Here is a 27,851-nt window from a genome sequence, read left to right on the forward strand (position 1 = left end):
GATGCCTTAGAATTATTCTAGGTGCAATGAAATCCTCCCCCACTAATGCTTTGCAGGTAGAATGCGTTGACCCTCCTCTATCCATCCGTCGACAATATCTATGTGACCGCTTTATCAGCAAGATGTTACAGCTGTCATCCCATCCTCTTTGGCACCGACTAAGCCAACTATCACACGCACCTTGCTCCCGTAACTCGTCTTCCTACTTGCTAGATAGTTTCCTAAAGTATACCAGCCTTCCTAATCCCCTGACATCTTTCACAATCAACCCACTATATTCAACCCCATTTAAAGCATTAATATACAACCCTTCCATCATCACAGATCTAGGTCTGAGTAAAGGATCCCCAGATACCAATATCAAACTACAAAAGCATATTAGTCAAAATTGGTCAAATCATCTTATTATATATACTGATGCTTCAAAGCTGTCTCCAGAAGGTTGTGTTGGTGCTGCATGTTGGGTTCCTGTTTACAGAATTGTTTTAAAATTTAGATGCCCTCCCGAGTCTTCTGTGTTTACCGGAGAGGCCATTGCTCTTTTGGAAGCAATCCTGTTTGCACTGTCCCATAACGTACAACAGACGGTTATTCTGACTGACTCTTTAAGCTGTTTAATGTCTATTAAAGAAAACCCCTTTCGCAGCAAATCACGATTTCCCATTATCTTAAAAATCCGGAAGGCTCTGCTCTCTTGCAATCAAAAAGGACTATTCATCTTACTGGTTTGGATTCCAAGCCACTCAGGTATTCCAGGAAACGAGACTGCTGACTCATGTGCCAAAACAGCTGTTGAGTCAGGTTCTCTAGATCATTTTAAAAATTCATCACAGGACCTATGTACTCTTGCCAAAACATATATGGAAACAGCCTGGAAAATTTTTTGGCATGATTCCAAATTGGTTAAGGGTAAGTTTTACGCTACCATCCAACAAAACATACCAAGACAACCCTGGTTTTGTCACTCTCGGAGTACAAATCGCTGGACTTCATCCACAATTTCCCGATTGCGTCTTGGTCATGCTAGCACACCTGTACATCTGGCCAAACTCCGGATAAGGGACAACTCCATCTGTGAGTGTGGCTTGGATGAGGGCACTATAACTCATATTATTTTTAACTGTCCCAAACTTACCTATCCCCTCTATGACGTTCTTCCTCCCAAAGTCCCCCGTCCTTTGAGTGTTAAATGTTTTTTAATGTTTGTTTTCAGTCCTTATTGTAGATTTTTATGTAAATATATAGTAAGTAATAAAATTAAAGTATAATGTACAAAAAATATCTGTGTTAGATATATATGCATGTGTTGTGTTAGATATATATGCATGTGTTGTCTGTGCTGCCTTAGGTTAAAGAGCTAACTAGCTAATAACAACTATTTCTTGGTACAAATTCAAAATTAACTTTTCATTAGTTTCACCGATCAATCTCCTTCGTGCCTTCTTCATCTACAAGACATTGGCGAAGTACCTTGTGCCCAGTTGGCACAGACAAAAGCCATAAACAAGAATTGAATTGAAATGTATCAATCTAAATCGAAAAACAATGAATATCTGACAAATATCCATTATTGGGCTGTTTATTTTTTTTTCAAATTTGTTGTAAATATAAAATGAAAGGCTTTTTGTCATTAAATGATTTTTTATGATTTTCATAGACAAGAATAACCAATATGTCAATGTCAAATATCCTTTTAGGTAATTTTGGCTATTTGTCTATGTATTCTTGGCCTACTTCATTTTCACGTGGTTTGAAATTTTGAATTATCGGCATGGATATTGTACTTTTATAATTTTCAATGGTAAATGTTAATGAACTAATTAACAATGCATAGGCTACTGTCGGCAAAGAACTTGTGTCAAAATAATTTCCACGGTGTTACATTGCCATCAACCAATACATTCAAAAGTATATCACTCTCGCAAATAAAATGTTCTTTTTGTCGGAAAGTCCTTCTAACTTCTCATTGTACAGGTAAGCATGTTTTCCTAGACTCTTTAAAGTACATGATATGAACTTAAATGTTAATTTCACGACTGTTTATATATAAACATAACCTATAAAATGTTTTAATTATATAACATTCTAGAAAACTTATTTCTCGCTCGGCACCAGTCTACAAGAACGGCTAATGCTGTGAGATCTCTTAAGAAAAAAACCAAACATAAAAGTTACAAAAAGTATGGTGAATTAATGCAAGGTGAGTTTAGTTTGGACTGTAAACAAACTGTATTTATGTGTCCCTTTATTTCAAAAGAATGTTAGATAGACCTAGTGTCCGCCCTCTCGCGTGAATCTTGTTACCTCTAATTTTACTTAATCTAGAGGTGTACATAATTTACTACAGTTTACTTGGTTGGAACAATGTTTATTTCTACTATCTTCACTTAGGGCATGCTATTGGAATATCCAAATTATTAATTATTTGCAGCAGATTGTTGAACACCCCAGTTGCAGTATTATGCCATACAATTATTAGTAGGGATGCTAAGAACTGTAACTTATCTTTTGTTTACAGTGAATGAAACTAGTATGACTGAAATGAAGGTATCAATAAGCAAATTAAATGCATCTCATCTGTCAAAACTTGCCTCCAGCCCTGTTTCTTTGGGACAACTGCATCAACTAACAACAAAATCAACTAAAAACATAGAAGTTGATAAAGAGCTCCTTCAGTCTGTTAGAGAAAAGATTTTGAAGAAAGCCAAGTCGGATATTAAATTGGAAGATGATAAATGTGCACTTATATTTACTAATCACAAAATTACAAGTTTGGAAGAGAGGTTAAACACTAAACAGTATATTGATATGGTAAAAGAGAGTTATTACAACTTTAGGAAAGCCACAATATATGATCAGAGGTTACAAGACCTCAGATATGCTATAAATGAAGGCTTGAATCAAGAATTTCCTTTTGAGTCCAGTAAGTCTCAGATGGTGAACTCGGATTCAAAATCATTACCAAAAAGTCCACACACAGTATTTAGAGAGTTGTTTATTGACAAACAGTTAGATAGCTATGATCAGGAGCTCATGAGTCAAATTACAAACTTACAGTAAGTAAAACTACTTTTATGCATACTTTGAATGTGAAACATCAAAACTATTTTGTATAGAAAATATATTTCTAGAATATTGTTTATGCATATAATTATGTTGATTAAAAGAAATAAGCATGGCATGACCTGCCACATTCAGTTTTACATCAAAATTTTTAATAAGATTACTTGCTAATTGAAGTCCTAATTTTCTTGATTTTAATAGTTTTATATATTGTAGGATGCAAGGTTTATCTCATCCTGCCATTGAAGAAATCTGTGATGATTCAGTGCACACGGAAATTGGAGATGTCAAAGAAGACTTGAGCATTGATAGTGAAATTTCCCATATCAATAGTCTGAATGTTAAGAAAATGTATGTAACACCCAATTGTTTTTTAATATAATATGTAGGGATTGCCAAGGTCAGTTAACATAAAATATTTACTATGCAGAGTTACTAGTATAAATAATTGTTTTTGGAGCATAGATAAGTATTTAATTATTTTCAACATTTATCCATTGTATTATATTGATTATATTATGCCTTCTTTTAAATTAACCATAAAATATCTTTGATTGACCAAAAATTCTTCAAAATGCTATTTAGATGATTCTAATGCCCTGTTGCCTTTCCTTATTAGTTGGTTTTTCTTTTACAGGCATCAAGCAATAAAACAAAAAAAGAAAAAGTTGCGTGAAAAACGCCGCGCCGCCAAGGAGGCGAACATGAAACAGGATATGCGAGAAATGGAGAGGCGCGGTAAAGAGGAATCGCTACAGAAGTTACTAACATCTCATTTGCAACTCCTTTGCTCTCTTGATATGACATTGGAGGTGAGTTTTTTAATGAAAATGTCAAGTAATTGGATTACAGTAGCTAATGACATCATAAACAATGCTCTCAAAATCTTCAGTGTATGTAGGTTTGTCCTAACTAATATTGCTCACATAATCAATCTTGACGATAATTTAAAAGGAAGATTTAGGAGTGATACTTAATGATTTAACAATATCTTTTTTGCTCTGGATATTTATGAGTGCAACCTATAATTTTTCTATCTGTTAATGAGCTAGGAAAATAAAAGAATGAGAAGTTTGCAAGAATTGAGTTGCTACTTTATAAAAAGAACAAGCTGAATAAAATGTTATAAGTGCCTTATGGTAGAACTTAACTTTGATCAATTTATTTAAGGAACAATTTAACTTTATAAACTACTAGTGTACCCAGCCCGCTTCGCCGGGCTAGATTTAGCTTTTTTTTATTTAAACAATAAACTTACATCATTAAATTTTTAATTTAAGTCTCATAATATATTAAATCATTTATTTCTCTCCGTATTCATTCTCTTCTATTCTCTTCTTGAGCGGGCGAAGATCATTATCTACACCCATGTACACCCAACAATAGAATCTTCTTCTTCTTCTTCTGTTCCTGGGCCTTTTCCGCACTTGGTTGGTCTGGGACCGTCCGTTGTACGTATGGCCACTGATGCGGCTCCCCGCTGGATCACTCCAGCCAGCCGAGCTCGCTCCAAAAGCTTAGCAGGCCGCCCAGGTCGCCGAGTGCTTCATGGAGTGTTGCTGAGGAGCCAATGTGTGCTGCGCGTTGTTCTGCTACTCCGTTGCATTGGAGTATTACGTGTATCGGTGTTTCCTCCGCCTCCATGCATGCTCTGCAGAGAGGGCTGTCAGTTATACCTAAAATGGAAAGGTGTTTGTTTAGTGGGCAGTGCCCTGTTATCATACCTACAACTGTCCTTAGTTTAGGTCGATTCAGTTGCAGTAATTTTGTTGTTAGTCGTGGGTTGAGAACTGGTACGGCCTCCTTCGTGTGTTTGCACTCTTTTGTTTTAGACCATAGTACCGAGTGTGATGCTTGCGTCTGGTTGTGGAGCCATGTTTTGTATTCAGTGAAGGGTATGGGTATGATGGGTTCCGGTCCAGCTACCCTTAGTGATGCTGCCTGACGCGCTAATTCGTCGGCTGCGTCGTTTCCTCTGTTTCCGTTGTGACCTCGTATCCATTTTAGGGTTACTCTGTTGGATTTTGATAGGGCTTGTAGGTTCTTGTGACAGTCAAGTATGAGTTTTGATGTTGTTGTGTGTTTGGTTAAGGCTTTTAGTACAGCTTGACTGTCACTGTTTATGTTGATGCTGAAGCCTTTTACCTTTCTGTTTAGCATGGCTATGACTGCTGTTGTTATGCCCACGCACTCCGCTTGGAAGACGGAGTTGTTCTTACCAAGCGGCTGGGCAATGTTTATGTTAAGCTCCGGGCAGTATATCCCCGCTCCAGTGCCTGAGTTTGTCTTTGATCCGTCGGTGTAGACCTCTATTACGACGGTGTCAGCTTTGTCTGTTTTTCCTCCTTCAGCGGCTACTTTATAGTGCCTGTCTAGCACATAGTGTTTCCGCGTCTTGTCACATATCCAGTCTAGTTGTGGGCATTTATTAATTTCTTTTGATAGTATCCTTGTATGTCCTATGTTTGTATCCTTCCACAGCCCGTAAGCCCTCAGTCTAAGGGCTGCAAGTGTGGCTTCCTCTTTGATGTGTAGGTGTAGTGGTGGTATGCATAATATAGCTTCCAGCGCAGTGGTTGGTGTTGTGCTCATGCAGCCTGTGATAGCTAGGCACGCTTGACGTTGGAATTTTTGTAGTTCTAGTTGGGTTGTCGCAAGGAGTGTTCTCGGCCACCATATCAGTGAGGCGTAGTTTAGTGAGCTCCTGACGACTGCTAAGTACAACCATTTCATGATGTATGGTTTAAGCCCCCAGGTTTTTCCTGCCATGCGTTTGCATTGGCTGAGGATGATCGTTGATTTTTGGATTTTTGTATCTATATGTGTCTTCCAGCTTAGTTTGGAGTCCATCGTTACTCCGAGGTACTTTACCTCGGTTGATAGTTTTAGGCTTGTTTTAAACAGTGTTGGTGTTTTTGGAAATTGTGGTTTCCTTTTGTTGGTAAATAATACGAGTTCTGTCTTTTTCGGGTTAACCGTAAGTTCATTTTCCCTGCACCACTGTTCTAGCAGTTTCAGTGCGTTTTGCATTATTGAATTCAGGGTGTTTTCTTGCTTTCCACTTATGAGGATGGTGATGTCATCGGCATATCCTATGGTGAGGAAACCGTTTTTGTTCATTTTTGTTATTAGGTCGTCAACTACCAGGTTCCATAGGATGGGGGAAAGGACCCCTCCTTGTGGGCACCCTTTAGCTACAATACCCTTGGTTGTTCCATTAAAGTCCAGTTGGATGACCCTAAATTCTAGTAGGGCTCTAATCCAAGCTCTTAGTGTGTCCGGTACTTTATGTCTCGCAAGAGCTAAGTCTATGCTCTTGAATGTTGTTTTGTCGAAAGCTCCTTCTATGTCTATAAAAGCCCCGAGAGTCGAGAGTTTGTTTTCCAGGTCGTGTTCTATTTTGCTTACAACAGAGTGCAGAGCTGTTTCTGTTGATTTACCCGTGCAGTAAGCGTGTTGATTTTGGTTTATAGGTATGTGCTTCAGGGTTCCGTCCCGGAGGTATCTATCTCCGAGTCTTTCTAGGGTTTTTAGTAGAAAAGATGTTAGGCTAATAGGTCTGAATGATTTGGGTTGTGTGTAGTCGCTTTTACCTGGTTTGGGTAAGAATACTACTTTTACCTCCCTCCATGTTAGCGGTATGTATCTATGTGCTAAGCATGCTCTAAAGATTTCTGCTAGCCATGGTATGAGTTGTTCTTTGCCCCATTGTAGGAGGGCGGGGAAAATGTGATCTGTACCTGCAGATTTGAAAGGGTGAAAGGATTCGATAGCCCAACGGACCCTTTCATATGTCACAATGTTGTTTGCTATTTCCCAGTCTGCTTTTGTTGGTGTCGTGTTGTTTTCTTCCCACACTGGTTTGTCGACAATCTTACAGCCTGGGAAGTGGGTTTCGATAAGTGTCTCACTCACTTCTTTGTCGTTTTTAGTGTAGTTCCCGTCTTGTTTCTTTAAAGATCCGATGGTGCGGATATTGTCCCTTGACAGGATTTTCCTTATGCGGTTTGCATTATCGTAGTTTTCTATGCTCGTGCAGAAATGTTGCCAGGATTTGACAGTTTTCTGTTGCACAAGTTTTTTGTATTGAGATTGAGCCTCTTTGAACTTGTCCCAATCTGCGTCTTTCCTGGTGTTCTTTGCTCTGTTGAAAAGGTGCCTTAACCTTTGTCTTTTTCTCTCCAGGTCGGGGCCCCACCAACTGTGTTTTGGTGCATGTTTTGTTTTTTGTATTCTTAGTGGGCATGCTTTTTCGTAGCATGTTGTTATGTGTTTTGTTATTTGTTCTACATTTTGGTCTATTTGCATCGTTCCCTTTATTTTGGGTTTGTTGTTGTACATTGTGTCTCCTTTTATAAGAGTTTTGTATTTCTCTCTGTTTGTTTTTCTGGGATTTCTTCCAGGAGTTGCTTGCGGTTTAATCAGATCCAGTTCAAAACTTATTCGCCTATGGTCGGAGAGTGTGAGCTCTTCGCACACGTGCCAGTTTTTTATTTGGTCTGATATGTTGTTTGACGCTAGAGTAAGATCAATAATCGTCTGGTATCTACTTGAAACAAAAGTCGGTTCTGAACCTTTGTTAAGAATGTTTAGGTTAGTGGTTAGCAAGTATGAAACTAGTTGCTCACCTCTTTTGTTGTTTGTTTTACTTCCCCATAGGATGTGGTGTGCGTTGCTGTCGACCGAGATAATCAGATCGGTGTCGTCTTCTTCACATTGTTTTATAAGGTCCATCACCTCTTTTGTAGGTATTTCGCCTTCTATGGGTAGGTACAGCGAAGCCAGGACAAGTGGTCTGGCCGCTGCAACTGTCCCTTGTTTTGTTCCGTTCTGTATTCTTACTGCCGTTAGATCTCTGTAACAGTAATGTGTTAGTAGTGTCGCTGTTAAACAGCGAGGTATGTATATACATGTTCTAGGTTGTTCCTGCGGGCTGTTGTAGTACAACTTACCATTACAGCTGCCGAAACCGCATATGTTTTGGGCCCTTACCCACGGCTCTTGGATTAGGGCGATGGTATCGGTCTCAACCTCCAGCTGTCCTCGTAGTGTGGCCGTTGCTAGTTGTTTGTGCTGGAGGTTGGTTTGTATTATCTTTATGTTGTCGTACGTGGTGTATTATAATGGATTGGAGTTGTTGTTTAAAGGTCGGCCTCAGGGGCCCATCCTTTTAGCAACTCTTGTATCCTCGCCTCGTTTGCGTTCTCGTCATCGTCAGTCTCAGTCTCGGCCACCCCCTCCCATGGTGTCATGTTTGATGGGTGGTTTGTCCCGGTCTCCATTTCTATCGCGTCGATATCCTCGGAGGCGTTTTCAACGGAGGGTCCGGGCGCAGTGGCTTTCAGGTTTGTTGTCGCTGTGTCATTTTTCGTTTCTGGCTCCGGGGTCTTCTTAGGCGGTACGTCGCTGAGTCCTTCGCCGTCGAAGAACCGGATATAGATAGATCCGGTGGAGTAAGAGACTCTCCTTCCCTTGGCCAGGATGTCTTCGACCTGCTCCGTGGGTATTCCTAGGACTAGAAACACTCCCGGAGGGTTGCTGTTTGTTCTTTTATATGTGTACAGGGTCCACGACGAGACCTTGTACCAGGGGTTTTGGAGGGACAGCATTTGTTGGAGTATTGCTATCTCCTCCGTGAAGTCAGGCACGTATAGTGCTGACCTAATCCGCACTGGTATGTCGGCCTGCCTTATGAGCGTGAGCCCCGTGCCCTCCCTTGGCGACTTCAATCGAGGTACGATTTCTTGGAGCCAAGAGAGGGCTTTGTCGTCGTAACACCACAGTTTCAGCACTCCTTCGTTGAGAAAAGCTTTCCCTACAAAGGATGGGGCATATGGTGTCGTTCCTGGCGCTGGTTTTCTGAGGCAGATAGCGAGGATCTCTTTTTGGATTTGACCCTGGACGCTATTTGCCTCTGGTTGGGTCATGTCGCTTCTGGGCACTAGGGTGACGGCCACACTTAGGTGTGGTTGGGTCACTCTCGCGTAAGAGTCCCTTGTGCGCGTTTGTCTGTCTGTCCGTGGTCTTTTGTATTCTCCCCGGGGCGAGATGGTGTCGTCAAGCCTATCCCTTTTCAGGGACTGGCTTGTTGACGTTCCGGGGTTCCCACTCATGTCACCGGTCTCACCACTGCTCCGCCCTCTCCAGTACGCATTCGACCGGTGGGCGACAGGGTGTGTCCGGCGTTGAGCAGGAGTGTTGGTCGATGTTGGTTTTTGGGGCAAGTCACGATTGGATTCCGGTCGGGACACGCCCGCAGATGCGTCCGTGCCCTGTCCAGAGACGACAGTCGCCGCGGGTGGTTGACGGCCTTGATGTGGCTGTCTCCCTTCCCCACTTTGTCCGTACAAGCCTCTAGTCTGGTGATGGACTTCCGCGTGCGTGTTCCTACCGGGTTCCATCGTCTGCTCGTCAGTCTGCGTGGTTTGGGTTTGGGGTGTGTCAGTCCGTCTGTCTGTTTTCTTTTTCTTAGGCCTCTTTCGCTTTTGTCTGCGGACTACCTCTGTCCAAACGCTCTCGGGAGCAGGTGGATGAGGTATCGCAGCAGCAAGAGAGGCCATATTGATCTCTTTGGAAGCGGTCGGTTGGGTGGTTCGGGTGGGCGCGGGTATCGGGGTCCGGTTGACATGGCTGGGGGTCTGTCTTGTGTCGTGTGGGGTCGTTGTCCGTAATGGGAAAGCGTTTGGTCGTTTGATGTTGTGCATAGCACAGGGCGGGTCTGTGCCCCCCCCAGAATACGAGGGGCAGCCTGCAGCCCGAGTTCCGTCCGCGACAGGAGCTCGAGTTGCAGAGAGGGATTCTCCGGTCCCATCTCTGGGTCCGGTACCCTCCTGGGGTAGTGTATCTTTCGGATCCGCTTCCATGGTTTTCTACGATTTGTGTTGTTTGTGAGGTGTTTGTGTGTGATTGTGTTGAGTGAGTGTTTGCTTGTGATGGGGATAGAGTGGTACGAGAATAGAATATTATCATAGTAAATAAAAGCTGTATTTGACAGTTCAAAAATAGGATTGCGCCGATCGTCACCAAACTTTACAGGCTGACTTGCCAGGTCTATCCGGAGATTCCCTGAAAGTTTCATTGAAATCGGTCCAGCCGTTTCGATGCCTATACTGAACATACCCACACACTTTCTCTTTTATATATATAGATGTACAATCTGTTGCAGGGCCGGCAAGTATTACAGTATTATAGAAAGAGGAATGCAAGGGCCCCAGAACACCCTAAAGTTTCCAGTGTTAAAGTTTATAATACTCTTTTACATGGATTTGCTTCACTGGTGAGTAAAAGTAGTACCTTTAACTCTGGTCTTATTATAATCAGCACCAGGCCCATAGATAAAATACAAAGCTGTTTCTGTGTTTTATCTATGGCCCTGGTAACATAATGGGAAAGTTATTTTTAGTTCCAAGTTTTTCTGTATCATGAATAGTTAAACTGCTGTATGTGTAGTCTTAATTGAATTGTTTTACAATGATTTCAATAGTTTTCATTTCTTGTTTTCTAGTGTAGTAATGCTAACTAATTTACTCTCTCCTCTCTTTTTTACTTATCATATAGTATGTTTATCATCATAAATTTAACATAATTCTATACTAATTCTATTTTTGAATACTGTTATTATTATTATCATAAATATGTTTTTCCACAGGGTCAACTGGAAAATGTCACAGAATTACTATCATTCATGTCAGAAGATAGGGTGGAGCCTAACGCACAAACATTTGCCGCAGTATTTGAATGTGTTGAAAGAAGTAATTTAGTAGATAAGAATTCAGCATTACATTGTTACCACACACAAATGCAGGAACAGGTAAATATTTCAAAATGTAGGTAAAGAGTGTCTACGCCAAAACATAGTTTCTATTACCTATCATTGTCCCCCCTTCCCTCATTACCTCACCCCTCAAACTCATATACGCAACCAGTGTATTTTTGACATTGCTACACATACACACACACACACACTGCACATTCGTTCGCAAACTTCAGGTGCTGGGAGTGCAAACTACTAATTGCTATGTGTACCTTCCTATTCTCCCTGTTCCTATGGCGAAACAATATTTACAACTGTGTTATTTGGTTTATAAGCCCAAACGCACTACACGCGCAATCAAAGAGTATAGTTAACTCATTGTGAAGCAGAGGCGACAGCCTAGTGGACTTCAGTTTCACTTTTGGGGATGCCGAGATTGAATCCCAGCATCCAAATCTAACTTTACTAAGTTATGTGCGTTTTAAACAATTAAAATATGACTTGCTTCAACGGCGAAGAGAAACACTGTGAGGAGATTGGCATACCTTAATGTTCTTCCTTGCACAGTTTTGATTTTTTATGTATCTATAATATATTATTTCAGGGTTTAACACTAAATGACTTATTAGACAAAACGAAATTCCTCCACAACCAACGTGAAATGGTACTTAAGGCAGTGCGTCGATTAGATCCACATTACGAGCCAAATTATACCCCCCCAGAACTAGACTACGATTGTCCTTTACTTGATAGAATAAGACTAGATAATGTTGAAAATAGAAAGGGTTTGATGACATCCCCCGCAAAAGGGTTATTGACCTTAGAAGATTTGAAGCTCAAAGGCAAAGAGCAGTTGGCTATGGAGATGGCTGGGGAGATTGAAGTGCAGAATATAGCTGTTAAGGAAGAAGCGACGACGAATGTGGAGTCATTTGTAAGTTACTGATAATATGTAATTCTTCGATCGATAATACAATATGAGCTGTCTCTATGAGCTGTATGAGTATATAAATAAGTTTTTGGGAGCGTATTTTGGTTTTTTATTCCATTAAAAGTTAGCTGCAATCTCACCTACTGATAAGTGATGACGCAATGGTAAGGGGCCAATCTCTTAGGGGTATACCAGTTTTATTAAATCCATACCCCGCTTTATACTCCGTTTGCAATCGGTTTCTACGTGACATCGTACCAGAACAATAAATCACTTAGAAGCACGTCTTTGCTACTAGAAAAGCTAACACATCCGAAAAAGCAATAAAAGTGTCGGAATAGCATTTACCGATACCTTAAAGTCCACTAAGCCATATAGATCTCTTATAAATTTATGTCAAAAATAATGTATTTCCCAAACTATTATTCAAAATATTTTTTTTTATCTGTCAAGTGTCGATTATGTCGATGTTGAGTCCTCTAAACATTACTATCCGCCGAATCGGCCTCGTAACTTTCAATGGCGCCTAAGTTTGTCAATCGTCACATAAGAGTTTGTGTAACGTATTTTTTCTCTAGGAATCACTTAAATCACGAGGCACATCCGCTTTAGGCGATTTATAGGTTTAGTGAAAAAGGGCATTCATCATTCTTGTTCTTAAAGTTCTATGTTTATTAATTGTTTCTTATTGTCCCAGAGAGAGAAGTACAATGAGATAGAGAAGGAGTGGCGCAGTGTAATCCACGAGGCGTTCGAGCGCAATATGAGCACACTCAAGTCACGCAGCAACGCCTCACATTCCGCCATCACGCTCTATCCTTACTTGAAAGTTCTACAGGTAATACGACCTATTTTTTTATATATAAAAATAGTAATTTAAAGTAATGCTACTATGTATACATATACAGAAGATAGATAAGATAAAGAAAGACAAATAGTAAACTAATAAACTAATAATGAAGCATGTTAAAAAAAATTGCAATTTTCTAGTATCCATACAATATGTTAATTAATTAATTCTTGCAGGTTGAACAATTTGTACAGTTGATAATGAGTGAAATCAGTAAACTAGTAGACGGCAGCGAGTCATACAGCCCCACGTTGAAACTATTACAGAGGGACCTAGGAACACAAGTTTATAACAAGTATGTTTTAATATAACCTGCGGAATTCAAAAATAGATTTATAAAAGGTGGCAGATGTTGTGCTCTCTCTCGCACGGGTGTGCTATTATTGTGCAAATGAGATAGAGCTATTGGCGATACAGAAATTACATCAGCAATAACAAATACTTTTCCGGCCTTTTGTTATCACCATTGTAGGATATTTTAATTGAAATATCTAAAGCTGTGAAAATTTTATTGGAAGGTCACTTTTAGGCATATTGCGTTTCGTTATACGCGACAGAAGAAACATAATATAAAGCGGAGAGAAAACAAAATGGTACATTGCATATGTAATAAAAATCTTACATACACTGACGCCTAAGAAATAGTTTATTCTTGAAGTTTCGCTTCTATCACGTGTGCTACACATTAAATTAATTTATGAAATTGAAATTTCTGCCCTGCTCTCTACGCAAATCTACTTAGAAACTGAGAATAATAACTGGTGTACCATATCTTAAAAACAATCCTTCTCTTCCTAATATTTTTATTTCTGTAACATACCTATTTAATTTTAGATATCAAATAGAACAATACCGACGTAACGGCGTCCTAGAAAAGATCGAACAGATATACGAGAAATATTGCAAATGGTATCTCGAAAGGCATCCATTGGATGATACGCACAGACCGTACAACGGACGACAAGCTTGGCAGTTACTTGTGCACCAGCACAGAGAAGGAGCCAGTTTGGTAAGCTAAATTTAACTCTATTTTAGGGTGATTAGGGTGCTTTGTACCATGGCGCAGATTTTGTTTAAAATTTGCGAGTTTTACTTAATAAGTTGATTGATAAGCTACATTAAGGTTTGCTGCGTAGAAATAAAGTTGCTTTTACAATACCTGTGGGATTACATTCTCTCTAACGTGATACATAACATAACCCTTTTTACGAAATATTTCTTATATGTGAGACAAAACGAGTAAATTAGCTTTAATCCTTTAACAATTGCACTGAAGTTGAAATTTATTCTAAAGGTAAAGTAGATTTTATGTTAACAAAGGAGTTTTTTTCATGATTTATCGATTTTTTTTTTACAGAATATTGAAGAAGCTCCTTGGCCAATAGAAATTCGTCAAAACATTGGAAAGTTTCTCTACAACATAATAATAAATGATGTTAAAATCGATGTCAATATGTTCAAACAGAAAGCGAAAGTGTGAGTATTTGTTTTTTTCTACAGTATTGCTCCCTTACTTTGAACAAAAGGATTATTAATAGTAATAACTAAAAAAGATTAAGTTATCTTCTAGTGGTAACTTTGTAATGTTCCATTCAACAGTAAAAAAGCACCGAACATTGTTCGAATTTCTAAATTTAAAAATATATAATTAAAATATAAACAAAAAAATAAATACCGCCATCTAGCCCTAAAGTAAGCTTAGCTTGTGTTATGGTTACTAAGATAACTGATTTATAATTTATGAACAATATACATAAATACTTATTTTATATATATAATACAGACACTGAAAAACCTTCATGTTCATCACACAAAACTTTTACCAGTTGTGGGATTTAAACCCACAGCCTTTAACTCAGAAAGCAGGGTTACTGCCCACTTCGCCAATTGGCTGTCTAATTATATCTCTTTAACTGCTAAAAATACCCTTTTCTAAGGATATAAGGAGTACAAAGTGCACCGATTTGGGCAGACTAAATGCAACTAGATCTCAAACCACATCTGGCACTCAGTTATTTTGATTTATTTATTTTTTTATTAACTTTTCTATTGACGACCAGATTCGATTGTAGTATGTGATGTTACAATTCGAAATTGTTGATGATATCTAGTAATAAACAAAATTTGAAATAACCAAAATACTCAGTGATGTCTACATATTATAAAGTATTATTTTAACTTAAAAAAAAACGAATATTTTCGACACAAGTAATTTTGTAAGTAATTTTGTATAGTTTTTCTAGAAAAATTTACTTTTATTTCATTTTTCTTGGTTGTTTGTCTATTCTTGGCAAATCATGGCTTTTTCGCTATGATAAGTAGCATGGATTATAACTTTAAGTTCTTTAAACCTCATTTAGCAATGCTCAGGAAGTGAAAGCAATTATTTTTAAATATGCAGGAAGAAGCTTCCCGCAGTATACAAAGTGCACCGACCTTGGGGCAGGCTGGTGCGACTAGAACTCAAACCACATCCGGCTCTAAGTCGTTTGTGGGCGTCGGCCGCGCGCCCACAACTCAAAATGCGCGCAGCCCTGGCGCCCACGAGGGCCCCGCCCGCCCCATGGCTTGCTCCCACGGCCAATGGCGCTTATCTACTCACTGCAACGCCTTTGGTCAGGTATGACTTTATTGTCTTCTCAAATCTAACAATAAACTTAGACTCCATATTTTGTTACTTGTCTTATTATGGAAACAATCTATCAGTTACATTTTAGTATAAAGGTCGTTTTTCTTTGGCGTAACAAGATAAAAATCTTTTCAAAAATGTTATCTTACGCCTTATTCTACGTTTGTAGAGAAAACGGCACTAACTATAGAAAAAAGGTATTTAATACATTGAAAGTTTTATTATAACGCATTATCTAGTTATCACATTATCGGACTACCACGTTTCACTGTAGTTTCATGTTTCAATTTTGTACAATTGAATAAATTTAATCACTGGAATGAGCCCGCAACTTTGACAATTGAAAGTATACACTGTCAAACCTTTTTTTGAAAAATTAAAAATTTCGACTTTAGCTAACTTCAGGGTGTTGGTTTTATGTAACGGTTTGTGCGCGTATCGTAAAAAGTAAGCTGGCGGACGATGTATTGTAACTTTCGCAACTACCTTCATCCTGTTCAAATCGTGTAACCATGTGCGCGCGCATTCCTTCATTCATTAAAGTATAACTTCGAAAAAAAATTACTTTCATAAAGACCATATCTTTTTATTTATTTTAACATATTAGGTTTTCTTCTATTCCTACTTTTAAACGAAAAAGTAATGAAAATATTGTTTACATAAAAAGACAAGTTAAATATGTATACTCTATACTCTCTGTCTTTAGAATTAACTCTATACAAAAAATCTAGTTGTTTTGTTGATTAGTTAGGGCGTGATGGTAGGACAAACAAACGCACTTTCGCATTTATAACATTAGTATATAATATCTGAATTTGGTTAATGTTAATACGCTATTTCAATGCTTTTTTTTTACCTCATATTTATTATATTGCTATTTTAAAGATGAAGAAGAACAATATGTTTATTTGTTTACAATTTTCAATTAAAAATTTGCTTGTTTCAATGTTAAAGTTGAGAAAGAGTAGAGTAAAAGTTTAAAATAGAAGCGTCTTCATTCCAAGAATACGTTGGTTGTACCTACATTGTCAATTCTATCTCTGTCTCCAGAATGCCGTACTACGTTATGGCTCAAACCAAAAGGCTGGAGGAAGCGTCTCCCGCCACGCTGTACCCGGTGATGGACAGTCTGAACCAGTTGGGTGAAGTGCCGTGGGTCATCAACCAACCAGTACTGGATTTGCAGATGAAAATTTTCAGGTACACACATACTACCAGTTTTAGTACAGTCCTTTTAGAATAAGACTTCAGAGTAAAATATACCTATTGTAACTGGTTTAAAGTCGCAAATACTACTATTCCGTTATTTATAAACGATCCTTCAGGTAGACGCGCTTCTACAGGTTCTAGCACCCTTATTATTAAATTTAACGCTCGCAATCCTGGAGTACTTTTCGAATATCGAAAAATAAAGACGTCAAACTAAAATGAACCTAATGTATCTGCTTTAAAGTCGCAAATTCTGTACTACTTTTTGTATGGCACTAACTAGTACACTGAATAATAGTCTCTTAAGATATGATCATGTATTCTAAAAAGTATCCCTGTCACCTTGCGGTCCTAAATTACTTATATCCAAATAGTCACGTTGATTCATTGCTTTGCTTCTGCGTGAAAGAAGGTTTGTCCTTCAGTCACAATTACACATTTAACAATACTATGAGTATTATTATACTATTATTATAACAATATTATTACATATGTAAATGTATAATTGCGGGCGCCCACGACTTCGTCCGCGTTCGTATTGTAATGTACCCACATAAATTTCTCCATAAAAACATTTCGACACCCTTGAGGGTATTTAAAAAAGGGAATATCAGGTATTCTTTTGAAAAAAAAATTGGTCTTTAACTTGTCTTCAAGAACTTAGGACTTTGCTTGCGACAGCCCAGCTAAAATCTGCCGAGCAGTTTTGAAGATTAGCCTGAATAAACAGACAGACGACAACTTTTTTTTTTAAATATAATTTCATAGGCAAGCTGTTATATTTACATTACAAACATATACATTTTAATTGTTTGTATCGATAGATAAATAAGAAACAAAAGATGGCAAATATTTTCATGCATGTCTATTGTGGTGGGAACCAGGTTAGGGGGTGACAAGAAATTGGACATCCCACCTCCTTCGTCGTCTTTGGATTCTTCGCAATGGGCGGGCGTGGGCGGTGACCAGAGCCCGGCGAGTGCGATGCGGCGACGTGTGGCCATCAATCGCGTGCGAGCCGAAATGCATTCTCTATGGTGTGACGCTCTTTATAAGCTATCTTTGGCCAACCATTACAGGTGAGATATACGCCCGTTCGCGTCTGTTTATTTTTAATAATCAAAAATGATTGTAAATGTTGATGTTGGAAAAGAGCAACTACTGAGTTTCTTGCCGGCTCTTCTCGGTAGAATCTGCTTTCCGAACCGGTGGTAGAGTCACTACAAACATACATACTTTACGTTACAAAAGTGCTTATAATATACGCCTACTTGAAATAAATGAATTAAAAAAAAAACAATGTTATCTAAAATCTTCAGATCAAATGTATTATTTGATTTTATTTATTTTCTAAACTCTAACACATATCATTACCGGATTAAACATATCCGATACAATGGTCTGAACTTATTAAATGTATTTACTTATGCTAATTATTTTGATATCCTATACTTTTTTTTAATTTTAATGAAGTTATTTAAGCTATAGATGTATATACAGGTCAAGAAAGGATGGAATAGTATTCTGTCTGTATTAATTTTATTTTGGATGATAGACATCTTTATTTGATTTGTCTTACTGCCTCGACTGGGTAGCATTCGATTCCTGGGATAACCCAAAAGTAGGTGGACAGAATGAAGAAAACATTTTGTGGTTTTCTTCAAAAGGGGAGATTGAATGCAAGCATTTTCACACAGGTTTAGTCCCATATATTTGGTAATTTAACTTAAAGTTGAATTCCATCAATGTTTTTTTAAACATTGCAAACTATCACTGCTAACCTAACCTTGAACAAAAAGTAGATCACATTGAAATTAACCTGCAGTGCCACGCATTTCTTTTAATTTCACTCTTCTACAAAAAACAATTATCTAGTACAAACGACCTTTTCCAGAAACTGCCTATTTTGGCTACCTCACAACATGGATTTCCGTGGACGCGTATACGCGGTGGGCCCGCACGTATCGGTGTTGGGAGCTGATGCGGCGCGCGCTTTACTCCAACTCGCCAGTCAGAGGCCGCTCGGACCTAAGGGCTTGAGCTGGCTCAAACTACACGCTATCAACCTCACTGGCACTAAGAAGCGAAGCACCGTTGCCGAAAGGTGAGAATTAAAAACCAATAACTTTTAACATATATACCTAATTAATTATAATACCTAATTAATTTAATAATACCTGGACAAGGCTGGCGAGAGAGAGAAACAGATGGAAAAGGATGGAGGAGGCCTATGCCCAAAAATGGGCATTCCAATTGACGTAGAATACCTAACATTGACATTAAATACCTAACATTGACATACAACGATTTCATAAATGACAAAGAAAAATAACAAAAATAATTAAGATTAAATTTAAGATAGCAAATGATTGTAAAATTTTTGAAATCACAAACTGACTAAAATTACAATGAATAAATGTATGAATTACTATGTACGACTAAAAATTGTTATTGACTTAAAGTTGGAAATAAAGGCTTTATTATTATTATTATTATTAACTTTTAACATATGTCAAACGTGGCATCACTTGGGGCATTTAAAATACTGTAAATATTTAACTCATCTTCCCAACCATTTTTTTTGTTTAGATATGTTTTGTTTTCCCGCAATGATTAGTATTTTATGTGCTGCAGAAATAGTTGAGCCAAGTTTCTTAAAATCTCCGCGCTCAGGAGATATTGACTTAACAATTATTCATTGTAAAGTCAACAACTCTTGACGATGCTCAGGTTTCGGTTAAGTCAACATCTCCTGAAACGTGCGTAGAGGGTACATTGCCGAAGATCTGTCTGTTGTGGAGTATAAGGATTGAAGTAATTATAAATAACACCATACAGATTCTCCTGCTTTTCGCGGAGTATAGCAAATTAAGCTTAATTATCATCATATATCATGGAATTCGGCAAAGTACAGTACTATTTAAACGTAAATGCGCCCCTGAATTTTGCGCTCGACGTTGAGCACCACACACATTTTGGGTGTCCGGGGAGGATAACAGCGCACGTCTGCTTACTTCACGCAGACGCATTTAAGTTTGAATCGTACTGTAACGCCTGCTAATATCCAATATTTATATTGATTGCTTATGATGATTGTCTAAAAACAAACATTTGAGATTTTCAGATTTATGCACCATTTTTTAGATAGTGAATAGCACAAATCATGTCTGATTTATGGATAAAGTAATAATAACTTCTGCGATGGATTACTTGCGTAGATGATGCCAGTCACTGTTGGTTGAGGTTTATTATCAAAAGTTATTTATCACGCGAATCTTTGTGTTCAGACTCGAATATGCAGAAAGCATCATAGACAAGATCCTGGATTCTGCTGACAACCCGCTGGACGGAGAAGGCTGGTGGAAGAAATCAGAGGAGCCTTGGCAGACGCTAGCATGCTGCATGGAGATCGCTAACGCAATGAGGTCGCCCAACCCAGAAGGTTTGTACTACTGTGACGCAAAGAAATACAGAAAAAAAAAATTGTCATATACAACCAATGCGCCCTTTTAGTAATATTATGTAAACTTGGTTGTGGCGGAAGTTAGCTGCGCGTGTACTGACCCGCTGATTGGCTGATACGGAATATTGAATTCTGCGTTCGAAACGCACGAACTTACAGAAGTCATATAATTTGAATCAATCATAGTAAACTAGATGTGTCGTGCGCTATTTTGGTTATTTTGAACATCCTTCGGGAACCGCTACCTTTCTACTTTTTCTGGAACAAAATTATCCTACTTACAACTCTAGGAATCAGACCTATGTAAGTGCAAAATTTTATCAAGCATGTGTACAGACAGTGGTTAGATTGATGGATTACAAATAAATAAAACAAACGCACTTTTGTATTTGTATTATTAGTTTTCAAGCACTTCAATAGCACTTGCATCTACGTTGAAAAAAAGATCGTAAGGAAACTGGCTAAGGTTCTCCATTAAGTTCTCAAAAGACGTGTCATCATCATCATATCAATCCATTACCGGCCCGCTACACGGCACGGATCTCCTCCTACAGTGAGAAAGGGGTTCTCAAAAGTGTGAAGTCTACCAATCCACACTGGGTCATTTTGGTGGATGACCTATATATACCCTTCTTATTCTGAGCAGGGTTTAGCCCGAAGTTGATAATGATGATATTAGTTTATTAACCTAATCCTTAACTTGCCTAAACCCTACTTTAACCTTACCTTAACCGTATTTAATCTTATTTTTTATTTAAAAACTTTCTGTAAGTTTATGTGGTGTACAATAAAAGCGTATCCATTCATTCATTCATTCATTCATCATTTTGTCCGCAGAGTACATGTGCGGTTTCCCCGTACATCAGGACGGTTCCTGTAACGGTCTGCAACATTACGCGGCACTAGGTGGTGACGCGTCCGGTGCGGCTGCGGTTAATTTGGCGTCGCGCGACAAACCGCAAGACGTATACAGTGAAATTGTTGCTCTGGTGAGTATATATTATGGTTTTTTTAAATTCCTCTAAACGTTAGTCGTTACGTTATATGGACGAGGGTTAACCTGTTGGGTAAAACCCATTTCGGTCAGGTTATGCGTTTCAGTCAGAGTCGGTTTAGTCGGTTTCTACGCAGCAACGTACTGGAAATCGCTTGACCGCAGGTTTTTAATTATTTACCCCCTTTACAAAATTTACTGTAATTAGTTTGGAAGACATCAGCTACTTCAATTTTGTATCTCAATTAATTCTAAAATAATTTAATTTAACTTGTATTAAAATATAATTATAATATTGTACTATTTCTGCTAGCGGTGATAGCCCAGTGGGTATAAGTTCGCTTGATTGCACTCTTCTGTGGCCTTTGTCCTTTATTCACTTTATTCACAATTACACATTTAATAATCTTATTATACCAATATTAGCAGTGATAGTTATGTAGCGGTTCGAATCCCAGTACGCACCTTTAACTTAAAGTATTGTGCGTTTTAAGTAATTAGACGGCCGATTGGCGCAGTTTGCAGCGACCCTGCTTTCTGAGTCCAAGGCCGTGGGTTCGATTCCCACTACTGGAAAATGTTTTTGTGATGAGCGTGAATATTTTTCAGTGTCTAGGTGTTTATATGTATATTCTTAGTATTTATGTATATTATTCATAGAAATATTCATCAGTCATCTTAGTTCCCATAACACAAGCTAAGCTTACTTTGGGGCTAGAAGGCGATGTATGTATTGTCGTAGTATATTTATTTATATATTTAAAAAAAAAAATCACTTGCACTCCTTCGCCGTTGAACGGTGAAGGAGTGCATTGTGAGGAAACCTGCATGCCCGCGAGTTCTCCATAATGTTCTCAAAGGTGTGAGGAGTCCACCAATCCGCAGTGGGTCAGCGTGGTGGACTACAACTTCCCCTTCTCATTGAGGGAGGAGACCCGTGCCCTGTTGTGGGCCGGAAATGGGTTGAGCTGATGATGAGGATGACTGTTTCTGCTATTTGTTACACAATAAAATTATTATTTTTTAGGTGGAAAGCATGCGAGTCCGGGACGCGGCTGCTGGAGTGCCCGCTGCTATAATACTGGAGAACTTCGTGCGACGGAAGGTCATCAAGCAGACCGTCATGACCACTGTGTACGGAGTCACCAAGTTCGGTGCTCGGTTGCAGATCGCCAAGCAACTTAAAGGTAATTTTGAAATCGAGTGTACCAAAGTCAAATATTTCCTTATTGAAATAGATAAAATATATTGTTGTATTATAAATATATTATTTTATTATTATATTTATTCATTGATTACTTTTGATCTATTTGTGTACACTAGTTTATGTATTAGTATGTAGTTATTTGCATGTATGTATTTTGTTCCACCAGCAGTCTATTTTCCTCTTCTATTTTCCTATTCAAAGGTTGCCTGGCAGAGATCGCTATATGTTTCTGTTTTTATTATATTTTGTATATGTTAATGTTGTGGTATACAAATAAAGAGTTTAATAACAATAAAATAAATAAATATCCTACGACAATACACACATCGCCATCTAGCCCCAATGTAAGCGTAGCTTGTGTTATGGGTACTAAGATGACTGATCAATATTTTAATGAATAATATACATTAATAATTATAATATAACATATAAACACCCAGACACTGAAAAACAGCCATGTATAGATCACTATAGTTTACATTAAAGACGACTTGTAATAGTATTCACTGTTGTTAATGTATTTATGGTATGTCAAAGTAGATATTATTATTATATTTTTTTAATATTGACTATCGTTTGTATTATTTTATTTATGTAATCTAGTTCAAGTATTAGTATGTATTTTTTTAATACGCGCAACCTGCAGTCTGGTATCCTTTTCTTTTCCTTATCCTAAGACTGCCTGGAAGAGATCGCTACAAAGCGATAAGACCGCCTTTTGTATGCTGCTCCTGTCTGTTTTCTTTTTTATTTTTCTTCTGTATTTTTTTCATGTGCAAATAAAAGAGTATAAATAAATAGATGGCACTTTTTAAGAAAAGATAATGCTACAATCTGCTTTCGCAGACGATAGCAAATATCTCTAAAATTGCACTAAATGTCAGACTAAATAGACCTACAGTCCTTATTTTCGAAGTTGTATAGTATAAATAAATAAATATACTACGACATTAGACATATCGCCACCTAGTCCCAAAGTAAGCGTAGCTTGTGTTATGGGTACTAAGATAGCTGATGAACATTTTTATGAATATAATACACAGAAATACTTATAATATACACATAAATACCCAGACACTGAGAAACGTTCATGTTTATCACACAAACATTTTCCAGTTGTGGGAATCGAACCCACGTCCACGACTCAGAAAGCAGGTTCGCTGCCCACTACGCCAGTCCGCCATCAAAATCTATGAGTAAGATTAAGTAAGATTCGTCACTATAATAGTAGATAACGCGAGGTGCAGGTATTAGTTTATTTTGTTTTATTCGCAGATATCGACGACTTCCCCAAGGATCAAGTATGGGCGTGTTCGCAGTACCTGACGGCGCGAACGTTTGATTCGTTACAAGAGATGTTCTCCTCAACCAAACTCATCCAAGATTGGTTTACCGACTGCGCCAAGTAAGATACTTATTTATTTAACAAGAATATTAAATTAACTTTAACTAAAAAAAACTGCTTTCAATTTAATGGTTTTTATTAAATTTACCAAAATTTAACTATTATTAAAACTTAGTATGTTTAACACAATAAAACTCAGTAGAAAAGGCCCTAATTAATAAAATTTGTATAACAGGTGATTAGTTGTACAATATTTTCTCTTTTATGAGTCATCATCAGTGGTTTGATATTCGAAAGAAGAACTCCAAACATTGTGTAACCATGCTACAACTTTACAATGTTTATAAGTAAGGGGAACAGGGTATAAATAAGACTGCCCATTTACACATTACCATTCCGGGCGCTCCCCTCCACTCCAGTTACAACCCTCATTCTTCCTAGCTGGCGATGGCAAGATGGAGGTGGACGCCCAAGAACTATAGTTTCCGTGGCGTCATAATTATAATATATACTATTATTGTTAAACCTTTAATCAGGAAAATTATGTTTCATCGGACACATGAATATTTTGGGTTTTTTTGGTGTACTGTGCTTTAACTTCATTGATCCGTACCGTACTGCTAAATCGCTTACGGCGCATCTTTATCGATAGGGCCAAAACCCCTTAACCAGGCTGCGTTATAACAGACTGATATCTGTAATAACGCAGCCTGGTTTTTTGGGTTAAAAACATATAAAAAATAATTAATACAAATTGTCATGTGAGTAATCCCCCAGATAATATATTGTAACATGTTGTAATGAACAGGGTGATATCGGGCGTTTGCGGCGAAAGTGTCGAGTGGGTAACTCCATTAGGGTTGCCCGTGCTGCAGCCGTATTATCGTCGCGGCTCTCCCACGGGTAACGCCGCGCAACATTCGCCTGCTGCCCCTATTGATCTGCACCAGTGAGTGACAACTCCATATATATTTATTAATACAATATTAGTTCTGTAAACTCTTAGCATAATTAATTAGCGACAGCTGCATATGGTCTGTGACAGAAGAAATCTATTTTAGTATATGCTTTTATAATAAACTCAAACAACTAATGAGTGGTGACGCACAGTCAAATCGAGCACATCATTACAACCGATTGATGACAACTGCTGATATTTTGAATTTAGTGCGAAAATCCACGGTCCTGGGCCGCTGGTTTCCACAGCTAGTAATAATAATAGTTGACGGATTAAGAAGATGGCCCCTCAAAATGAACAACACTTTGCACATGCACGCAACAAGTCCTACGAGTGCCGCCTTGTGTCGCTCAATCTGAGGCATCTGATCTGCCTGTAATGACACCGGCAACCACGCCCTACATACCGGAACATAGCAATGCTGGCGGCAGAAATAAGAATGGCGGTAATACTTCCCCAGACGAGCGCTCTCTCTCTCTATTTCCCTGTCCTTCTCACCCCTCTCCTTGCCCCTCTTTCTTTCTCTCCCCTCTTTTTCTCTCTCCCTTTTTTCTCTCTCTCCATATATATCAATCTTATAGCGACTGTAGCGTCATCTAGTAGGAAACACTGTAGTTTCGATCTACTTTTACAAAGGTCCGTATTATTATAAAACACTTAGAAACATGAGATAACACATTACTTTTTAATCATATTTATTATGGTGTTTTTACCCACCTGGAGGAACTGTTTCATATTTGTATGAATGCACATAAGATATATAGTAGGTGAAGACACTAATAAAAATGATAGCTTTTATAAAATTCTATTGAACGTATCGCAGGCGTCCGTGTACAATGAAGCAGCGCAACGCGTTCCCGCCGAACTTCATCCACTCGCTGGACTCGTCGCACATGATGTTGACGGCGCTACACTGTGAAGCGAGCGCGGTCACCTTCGTGTCCGTGCACGATTGCTTCTGGACGCACCCCGACACCGTCGACCAGATGAACCAGGTTTGAAGATCTGCTGCTTGCCATTATACTTCGGGGTAGTAGTTTTTGGTTTGACAATATTGTATATTTATGTATTATTGATATTCATTCTATAGGTATATTTTAATTATCAGTATCTATATATTATATTGTAAGTTTATTATATTTATTTCATTTTATTTCATTATTATATATGTATAAATTCAAATTTATTTTATTCATGTAGACCTTACCTTATTACAGGCACTTATAAAGCGTTCATACAATTAACATGTTACACTGATGTTTGTGATGGTGATAACTGCATTCGTCAAGTTAAAACTAAAGCTAGGATATATATATGTTTATTTATATGCACCACCTACCTCTCTTCTTAAGCTGTGTTTAACGCCTTTGGTTGCCTGGATGAGATCGCTATGTAGCGATATGGTCGCCACATTATATACTTTTTGTTAAATTTTTATTTATAATTTTTCTTTATGTTAATGTGGTGTACAATTAAAGTGTATTCATTCATTCATTCATACTACGCTTAATATGATTATCGCTCTTATCGCACTACTATGTACACATTCTCATGTAATGTACGCATCATTATTGCCAACTTTAGGCATATTTACTATCGCTAGATTCAAAGAGGAAAACATTTTTAGAATCCGTTCCCAAAAGATACAACGGAACCCTATTACTAAGACTCCGCTGACCGTTCGTCTGCCTATCTGTCAACATGTATTTATGTTGCCGTTAAATATATAAGGGGCTCGCGTACAACGGACATGATTATTTGCCATTTTTGTGGATGGCTGATTGGCGCAGTGGGCAAAGACCCTGCTTTCTGAGTCCTGTGGGTGGAAGGCTGTGGGTTCGATTATTACAACTGAATTTTTTTTGTGTGATTAACATGAATGTTTTTCAGTGGGTGGGTGATCGTCTGTATAATATATACGTCTGTATAGTAAATATTTATGTATATTATTCATAAAAATATTCATCAGTCATCATAGTACCCATAACAAAAGCTACGCTTACTTTAGGTCTAGATGGCAGTGTGTATTGTCGTAGTATATCTATATTCTTATTTAAGTGAGTCCGACTCACAAATAGCCGGTTTTTAGTATCCGATGTTATACAAAAGCGCCAACTACCGTAGATTAACGTAAATAAATAGTTATTGTTTATTTCCAGATATGTCGGGAGCAGTTCGTGGCTCTACATTCGCAACCGATTTTGGAAAATCTATCCGACTTCCTCGTAAAACGATACAGTTATCCTGAGAGGTAATTCATTCCTTACTTGCTTACCAAATTAATAACAGTAATGGATGTGTCGTGTGGTGACGGCAGATCAGAATGCAGTTGTCACCTCAGTTTCATCACCCCTATAAACCTTCCCATTTGGAGAGGCCTTACGTCCAGCAGTGGTCTGTTGCGTTACAGGCTATTGATTAATAGAATCATCGTCATCATCCAATAAAAGTCTAGTGCAAGACATAGTGATTTCTAAATACCACGGGGTCATGTGTCGCTTGGGTCTATTGGCTCCATGCGATTCGTTTGACGTCATCTGTCTACCTCGTCGGGGGTCAACCAACACCTTTTGACTCTAACGTCCAACGGTTCTCCGAGCTATATGCCACTTTTGCTCTGGTTCTACTATAGAACTCCTCATTTTTGACTTGATGACGGAGAAATACTTCATCACCTGCCGTGACCCATAAGCGACCGTGTTTCTGATGTTTTATAAATATTATGTATAAGAGCAAATTAAAAGTTTATTGCTACAAGTAATCTATATTAACTAATAAACATGTTGTTCCAGTGAGCTTGAAGATGGCACCGTAGGCGCGGCGAATAAAGGACGGGTGAACTTGCTGCTAAAGAAAGTGCCAGAAAAAGGGAACTTTGACATCAAAAGTGTGCTGGATTCAGTTTACTTCTTCAGTTAGTTCTAGAATATTCCGTGAAATGATATGCGACTGTGAATACAGCTGGTCATGTTGTAATTATTTTAAATTTAAGCTTTCGGCCGTTGTATGGAAACTGTTGACGCAATTTGATATGGTACAGAACCATAATTGATATGATGTGACGCTACAATATGAATTTTGTTTATAACGTGCAATAACTGTCAAAGAACAATAATCAAGAAGAGCAAACGACGCTTTTTGAAACATTGTTAAATATTTATTATTGACTTTAAAAAGTTAATTTATTATGGCATTTCAAATATCTTCAAAAATAGAGAAATTTATAATTATGTAATACGTTATTTGGGGTTACATTATCTCCTATTAATATGCAGAATGAAAATGTTTTTAAAATTACCTGATGTGGTCTATATGTAATTCAAGTATACAGATAGATAGATAGATAAAGTCTTTATTGCGCAAATTAAAAGTGAAAACAAGAAATAACAAAAACAAATAAAATACATATATATATATGATGCGCAAAGGCAGTCTAAACGCTAAGCGAT

At 38.0% G+C, this 27,851-nt stretch overlaps 1 protein-coding gene across 1 annotated transcript; it reads left to right on the plus strand.

The window, feature by feature from the left end:
* The first annotated feature begins 1,727 nt into the window (after positions 1–1,727).
* LOC120630831 (DNA-directed RNA polymerase, mitochondrial) lies at positions 1,728–27,787 on the plus strand. The gene is made up of 24 exons (XM_039900125.1): positions 1,728–1,974; positions 2,090–2,200; positions 2,519–3,056; positions 3,280–3,414; positions 3,701–3,875; positions 10,229–10,339; positions 10,712–10,873; positions 11,421–11,750; positions 12,445–12,585; positions 12,774–12,892; positions 13,432–13,606; positions 13,955–14,073; positions 14,999–15,217; positions 16,277–16,426; positions 17,320–17,514; positions 18,330–18,539; positions 19,723–19,877; positions 20,736–20,887; positions 21,920–22,079; positions 23,375–23,504; positions 24,253–24,393; positions 25,226–25,397; positions 26,562–26,653; positions 27,195–27,787. The coding sequence occupies exons 1-24, from the start codon at positions 1,827–1,829 to the stop codon at positions 27,319–27,321; spliced, it is 4,167 nt and encodes a 1,388-aa protein (XP_039756059.1). The 5' UTR covers positions 1,728–1,826; the 3' UTR covers positions 27,322–27,787.
* The last annotated feature ends 64 nt before the right edge of the window (positions 27,788–27,851 follow it).

Source organism: Pararge aegeria, chromosome 17 (genome assembly GCF_905163445.1).
Source record: "Pararge aegeria chromosome 17, ilParAegt1.1, whole genome shotgun sequence".
NCBI lineage: Eukaryota > Metazoa > Arthropoda > Insecta > Lepidoptera > Nymphalidae > Pararge > Pararge aegeria.